General features: G+C 32.2%; 1 protein-coding gene across 1 annotated transcript; it reads right to left on the reverse strand.

Moving 5' to 3' along the window:
* Positions 1 to 212: 212 nt before the first annotated feature.
* On the reverse strand, positions 213 to 2,940 carry LOC139893034 (growth-regulating factor 2-like). Its single transcript, XM_071876173.1, has 4 exons — positions 2,583 to 2,940; positions 1,612 to 1,833; positions 1,197 to 1,491; positions 213 to 960 (listed from the first exon to the last, which is right to left on the reverse strand). Exons 1-4 carry the CDS (start codon positions 2,938 to 2,940, stop codon positions 336 to 338), a joined length of 1,500 nt encoding a protein of 499 aa, XP_071732274.1. The 3' UTR covers positions 213 to 335.
* Positions 2,941 to 8,109: the final 5,169 nt, after the last annotated feature.

The raw sequence follows: 8,109 nt of genomic DNA on the forward strand, positions 1-8,109 counted from the left end.
AATGGGTTAATCTCGTGTCCATTATTTTAAGTACAAATCTAGCATACTACTACAACATTAGTGAACCATCAACTGAAATCCAGTAATGCACTTGAAGTTCCAAAACAAACAACACATGATTTAACATTGAAGATCACATGGAATGTAGCATACAATTACTTTTCCATACATGTTTCTTTCTTTTTTTTTTTTTTTTTTTTTTTTTTTACCCAAGACTACTTCAGAATCAACCTTATGCCTAAAAACAAGGTTTAACAAATTCAAAACAAAACGCTCATCGTCAGTAAACAGATTTTACCTTTTTCGCATACTAAACACAAAACTTACAAGAACGATCAACTTGCAAGCGTTGAAAGAAGCAGTTCGTCACACTTTTTGTCGCCTTTAGGGCTGCTCCCAGAGCTGCTACTAGAAAGCGAAACAAACGGGGTTTTCTGCAATACACCAGTAGGTGAAGATCCCGTTTGATAATTAACAGCGTCCCACGTTTCAGTCTGTTGGTTAATCTCTGAACCAAACGATGCGTTCTTGACTCGTACCCCACTGTTACTAGACGTTTGATTCAACACTTCTCCTAATGGGCCCCCCATCGAGTTCCCCCAAGAAATGGGAATCCAGTTTGACACTTGTTTGTGATTCGGGTCAAGGTCAAGGTCAAACTCAGAAGTTAGACCGAGTGGTGCGTCAGCGAGTTTTTCTTGAGCAGGCGAGTTTGAGGACGATGAGAAATCTGAAGCCATCGGATTGGACATCGATAGTTGGGTCCAGTCTGGTTTGATTGACGAATCATTGGACCATTCGTTAACAAAACCGGGGACTAGGTTCAGGTTACATGCACCCTGGTCCATGAAAGAGTTATAATTTGTGGCACACATTAAAGACTCTGTAGATTCTTTAATCGAGTTTTGTTGTTTTGGAAGCGACAACATGTCTATACCAAATGCGTGTGACTCTTGACCCCTGCATCAAAACGTACTTAATTTACATGACTATAAAGGCAAAAATGTAAACTACAGAAATAAGATTTTAGAATTTTGCTAACGACGGCCCTTAAGTTGTTAAGGTGCATAATTATACTGTACATAGCAGTTGAGATTGACTTTTTGATGGTTGTTATGCAAATGTACAATGAATTTATGCACGTTTTTAACAGCCCTTTAGCAAAATCCTTTTAACCATTTGAACTTTGTATTCACCTGCTGCTGGGAATCGGTGTGGCTGCACTAAGCGGAGTAGTGAATACCCGGGTGGAGGAAATGGGTACGGGTTGGCCCACTTTAGGAGTGGTGGGACCGGAGACAGCATGGCCATTTTGGCTTTCCACAGGCTTTCTTGAACGATGGCGGCCTCTGTTGATGTGTCGTTCACAGTATTTTTGATCGGGGACAGCATCTCGAGAGCACCTCCATTTCTTCCCGTCCGTTCTACGACACCTTCCCGGTTCTGGATCGGTGTTACCGGAAAAACCTAGACGAAAAGTTCCCCATCCATCTTCATATATTTTAAAAAAAAAAAAAAAAAAAGAATTCAGATTCTATAAGATACTACTTTTTTTCTTATTATAACTGCTAATATAATATGGTGTATCGAAAAATTGAATATTAAACGTACAGGAACTGGGGGAATAAGAGGCCGAAAAAGAAGATCCTGGGAGAAGGAATGTATTAAGCGATTTTCGGAGTGGATTTAGCAAATTCGAAGGGACAGGTACATTAGCTACAAAGTGTTTGTAGATTAAAGCTTGATGTTCTAGTTCCATCCATTGAGAAGGAGTAAAAGGTCCTTTATATCTTGAAACAGGTATACTTGTTTGTATCCCTCCATAACCATAACCTGCCACAAAAATTCATTTCCAAATAATCAGTAATAGGAGTCATAACAAGATTAACTCACTCCCAAACAGCCCTTAAAGATAGTAGAATTTCTTATATAGTACAGTACAGGTTAAAATGATTAATGTAAAAAGGGTAATTATAAAGACTAGACAAGACTCAAAGAACAAAGGCTTGCTTCCAAATAGCACTTAATAAATATGCCAATGAAAAGACACATCACATGTTTCACTAGAAATTAGCCACATACATTCTAGTACTAATGCAATAGTCACTTGTACATTCTACAGTAAAATGTGTAAGTTGAAATAGACTTAGACATTTCATTTAAGTCAAAACGAGAAGGTAAAACACATACACCCTTTTACCATGGATACCATATGCTAGGGTTTTGGTGACAAGGAGAGAAAATAACCCAAAATGGTTACTACAAACATTTAGAGTTGAAAATAAATATATAGAAAAAGAACAACTTTTAAAGCGTGGAATACAAGTCTACATATCTTTCCAACTCAACCTAGGATCCCATTTCTCCAACATTTTGAGAGGTAGTTGATTTGATTCAATAAAAAAGATTAATACCCTTTTAAGATAGATTTATTTCCTGAAAACCCAACTAAAAAAAACACTAATCTGACCTAAAAAAATTAAAGATTTACTTATCTTTACACATATTTCCAAGATCACACACAAAACCAAAAAATGTCAAACTGAAAAAAATTAAAAATAAAGATATAATAAAGAATATACCTGTATTTCTACTGTAAGCAGGAGAGGGCTGATAGAAAGAAAATAGTGAAGTATGGTTTTCATCTTTAGTTGAATCAGTAGAAGAAGAAAAACTAAGCATATTATTGGCATCAGGAGCTGAAACTGAAAGCAAAGAATCAGATCTAATAGGCATTGTTGTTTTGTTAGGTTGGTCAAAATAATCAGTTTTTAAAGATTTAGAGGTTGGAAAAAAGTAGTGTTGTTGTTGATTTTGATCATCAGGTGGTTGTAGGTCTGGGTCAGATCTGTTATCTTGTTTGGTGAACTCAGACCCATTGGTTTTTTGTTCATGACTTAACATTGAAGTATTGTTGAAAACTGACATACCAAAATCCATGGTATTAAAGTGTTGTAAATACTAGTCTAGATGGAACAAATATTATATAATAATGGTGATAATATTAATAATAATAAGTTCATTTGAAGTTGGTGTTTTTCAGAGATTTTAAGGAAGGGGGAAACTATTAATTTGTATGGAGAAAGAGAAAAAGAAGAGAGATTTGAAGATGTGTAGAAGACAAAGTTTTGAAGTAAATTGACAAAACAAAAATGAGGTAAACAAACTCATCAAAAAGGAAGTTTGAAGTTTAAGAAACATAAGAAATTGCTAAAGAGAACTTATAGTTTGAGGGTTTTGCAACTTACGCTCCTTGTTCTTTTATTTCATATCTAGTAGAGTACTAGGCTGAAAAGCTTACTCGTTTTCTAATCGGTCGGGCAAATTAGTGAGTTACAAGAAAGTCGAAGACAAGTTGTTAAGGTCGGAGTTGAAAGGGGAAAAATCTTCACAAGCTGCAGACAAGCTTGGAGTGCCTTCAGTTGGTGTATCCTTATTCGTCTTCTTCTTTTTGATTGTTTGTTTAGTTTTGTCAATTTTGTTTGTCTTTATCTGTTATTGTAATTGTTTGTTAGTTTGTGGTGTACTTTGTTTAGATTTCGGTTTGGTTTCTTGTGCTTTCTTAGTTTTGTCGGGGTTGGTTCGGCTCGCTTTTTATAGATTTTTGGCTAAGTTGATCGTATTCGCGTTTTTCTAGTTGGTTTTGCCAGGAGTTTTTGTTTTCGCATTTGAAGTTGTACAACTGATATGTTTTTTATCTTTGATGAAAACTTTTAGTTATGTATATGTTATTGTTTTTATTGCCAAAAAAAAAAAGAAAAAAAAAAGATGTAACTTATAGGGTGGTGATATTTCCAAACTTATAAATGATAGATCTAATCTAATATGTTGCATTCTTCCAAAATATCCTCAAATATATCCTATCAAAAAGTTTATGTAAAACATGATTTAAGGGTATTTTATTTATATTGAGTGGATCTATCAAAAAGAGAGTTGGAGATATCAATTTCTTAGAGTACGTATTAGACATTAAACATTTGAGTTATCAAGTAAGATTTATTATGATTTATAGATTTATTATTTATGATATATGTAAGGATAGAAAATATATGTTTTTCCCCTTTAAATTTACGGTCATAGTTTATGTTGATATTTAAAAGAAAAATATCACTTTTTGTTCCCTATGAGTTGTCATTCAATTATAACACATATAACATACTATGTGTTATTATTATTATTATTTTACAGTAATGTTAATGATAAAGATAAATATTACGAGTAGTAAATACTGAGGAGTTAAGCAAACACAATGATTAATGAAAAGTATACATTCTTTAACCCTCATACTAATACACACACATTATGAATAGTACGCAACATTTTTTTTAACCTTCTCGAGTTTTTTACCTGCTTCAATATATTTCTTTTATTTCTGATAAATCTTGAATTCTTACTCACTTTAATTTATTTCATTTGCTTTCATTTTTTCCATTCTTTTTCCCAATTGAATTTAGCAAAGTTCCCTCGTCGTAAAGCGATCTCACCCCAAATCGTTTCCCTAAAAATACAATTTTATCTATCATGTGATATATACCTTGAGAGGATTTATATACGACTTTCAAATATATTAATAAATAATACAAACTTATTTATGTTAGTAATGAAAATTGGTAAAATAACACTTGAATAAGACTAATGAAAAACTAAAATTTTAATTACATTTTCAAAACTTAATAATTTGTAAACTTCGTAACTTTTTGTCAATCATATTGTTTAAAAAGTACTTCATTCATCTCATATTGAGAGTCTACTATTTGATTTTGAATTTCTCAAATTAATAGTTCACTTTTATAAATAAATAAAAATAATAGTGTAAGTTCATTTATGCTCTTAACTTTTACATATAAGACAGAAAAATATATAAAAAGTAAGGAGTAAAATTGTAAAATTAAAAAAATACGGTGTAGTGATTCAATTTCTTAAACTACGTGTTTTTTTGTCTGTGTGCTATTATATAGGCCGGATGGAGTATGTATTAATGATCTTTGTTCAATTCCACATGAAATCACTATCTGTATCTCTTATGGAATCCTACTATAAACCCAATTTCAAGAATAGCACGTCTTCCCTACTTCTTTAAATGTCATTTGAAGATAGAATTTTCACCCAAAGTCTTGATAGTATGCTCTTAGCCTTCCGGTTGGAAAACATTCGATAAAGGCTGGTAAATGAACTATTCCACAATGAGGATTGTAACTTTTAACAGTTTCTCATTTATCTTTTGACAATGCAACTTTGCTTATTTCCTTTTTTTATGATCCACACTACAACTAACTAATGTATAATGTTGATAGAATTATAAGTTTTGATGATGAATGTAACATTAACCTATAAAAGATTTCATTGACTAAAGTAATACACCGTAACATAAAATGATTGTGTATGTATCGTAAAGGAAAGTTAAGATATATAGTGTGTAGAGTATTATTTAGGATGCCATGGGCCTTTCCTAATATTACAAGGGCTTTCAGAAAATAATCTTAAATAAAGGGATCAGTTAAGTAATTTACGAAGGCTATATGAAAAAAGGAGCTTGTGTCATTTTGGTTTGTTAATAAAAATTTATGTCACAAACTTTTATAGAAATTGGTTTATTTGCTTGTCGGCCTCCTTAAAAACACCTTATCCATCTAGAAGGCATATTTCACATTTTTTTGGCGAACAAATTTTTTTTTTAATTTAATTGTATAATTTTCACTTAAATATAATAATGTAATAATTTAAATTTGAATTTAAATGAATTTTACAAATAGGCCTTCAAACTATCACTCCGTACAAGACAGTATAATACTTCGTATATATTCTTCCATTTTATTTGAAAATCCACCTTTTTTGTTTTTAATTTCTTATTAAATCCCTAAAGAAGTTGAAGAAAGCCTAATTGAAAACTTTTCAAACTGATAAAACCCTAGCTTTTCCAAAGGAAAGAGCATGTAGAAGACAACAACGAGGAGGAGAATTTCTAATCTGCAATTTTACAAGGTGAAATGGAATAGTTGTGGATGTAATTAGGGTTTGTAGGTGGATCAAATTGGGATGCGGTGAATGAGTGAAACGACGATGGGCATTATAAATAAAGGGTGTGAAATTGCCAATTTAGACTAACGTAATAGTAACCAAGGACATTTCTCTATTGATATATAGAGTAATTATTGGTTGTGTTTTTAGCCAATTTAGAGTATTCTCATCAGGGGCGAAACTAGCATATTACTCCCGGATCTCATGACACTACTAGTTGTAGAAATTTTTTCAGAAACGATATTTTAAAATTGTACATGATACCACTAAATATAATTGTAGAACCCCATTTTAAAATTTATAATTTAATAGATAGGCTACAAAAATTAGTACACTATTTTATAGGACGAGACACTAATAAATACATAGTAAATAAATATATAAATTAAACTCTTTTTATTTTATCATATTTTTTATTTTATTTCACAATACCAAATACCCAACGAGAACCTTCTTTTTGTTAAGACCTACCACATCCACCACACAACTTGTAGCTTACGGGAGTGTTTGGGTGAAACTAGCTGGAAATGGAGCTTATAGCTGGAGCTTATAGCTGGAGCTTATTTTTCAAGCTTGAAGTTGAAGTTTAATACTTTTTATAAGTATTTGATAAAGTAGTTGGAGCTGGAGCTTATAGCTGTAAATTGACTAAAAAGTGAGTATATATTTAATAATTATTCAAAGTGAAACGTTTCAGTTAGTCTTTTGTAGATTGAAATATATGATAATTTTGTAAAAACTTTGATTTCTAATAATATTACCTAACTTTTGTTATATGTTTGTGTCTTTGTCGCAAAAAAAAACTGACCTGACCAGAACACAATCAATTTTCGTTCAAATAAGTTATCGAATAAACTTTTTAGGGACCTTATGGAGCTCGAATCCTAGATTCGCCACTGATTCTCATCCTCATTAGTCGTTCCATCATCATTGCCTTCCGTCATGTATAACACTAATGGCATTGTCTAGCCATTGGTGTGCTATCTATCACTAGCCATCTAAAATGTCGTCATAATAGCATATCGAATGACGGACTTCATCCTTATATTGTTTGAATTTGTTGTACATTATGTTTTAACATTCATATTCATATTATGTTTATATAAGTTAATTTAGTGATTGGGGAAGGGTGTCATGAATATTATGTTTATATAAGTTAATTTAGTGATTGGGGAAGTGTTGACGTAAGTCGTACTATATACAGAGTATTGTTTATCAGGGCCGGCCCAATGGGTGTGCAAGATGTAGATATGCACAGGGCCCATTAATTTTGAGGGAATACTCAGGGCCGGCCGGGTGTGCAAGATGTAGATATGCACAGGGCCCATTAATTTTGAGGGCCCAATATATCTTTATATATGCGCAAAAACTACCTAGCCCAAGTCTTTTAGACATGCAAAGTGAAATCAACCTTAATGAGTTCTGGCCCAGTTATCTTTTTATTTCTTACAAACAAATGCTTATACATATATAGAGTATTTTGTTTACAAAATCCAACGATGTGGGATTAAGAAAAAAAATATTAGCTCACATGCAAGATATCTCGTGCCATGTTCCCACGTTTAATTTATGCTAGTGTTTTATTTTGTTATTAACTAATCAAAGGAAGTTAGAAATGAGTACATGTGTGTTTTGTGGGTTATTCCTTATTTCATGATGACCACATGCTTTTGTCCATGTTTATTTAGTATTCGACTAATAGTTTTAACAACAATTATTACTCCGTATCATATTTGGTTATGAAGCTTTGTTTCGTTTGTCGAAAATGAATATGTTATTTGTCTAATCAGTTATTAGAAAATTATGAATTATGATACGAATTGTCAATTAATACGTAATTGCATAATGTGTGAATGTGTGATCTTTAGGCTACTCCCTATCGTGACTAACACTATTCATCCTCTTAACTGCCACATCAGCGCCACATCAACACTTATATCCTATAACTAACACATAAAATCTTATAATTAAACACTCCCTATAATAATTGCCAATAACTAACAATGTACAAAAAATATAGCACAAAGTATAAACAATTTAAAGCATTGAGGGTCCCACATGCATATAACACTCTCGCCAAATCCATGGAGA

The sequence above is a fragment of the Rutidosis leptorrhynchoides genome, chromosome 2 (genome assembly GCF_046630445.1).
Source record: "Rutidosis leptorrhynchoides isolate AG116_Rl617_1_P2 chromosome 2, CSIRO_AGI_Rlap_v1, whole genome shotgun sequence".
NCBI lineage: Eukaryota > Viridiplantae > Streptophyta > Magnoliopsida > Asterales > Asteraceae > Rutidosis > Rutidosis leptorrhynchoides.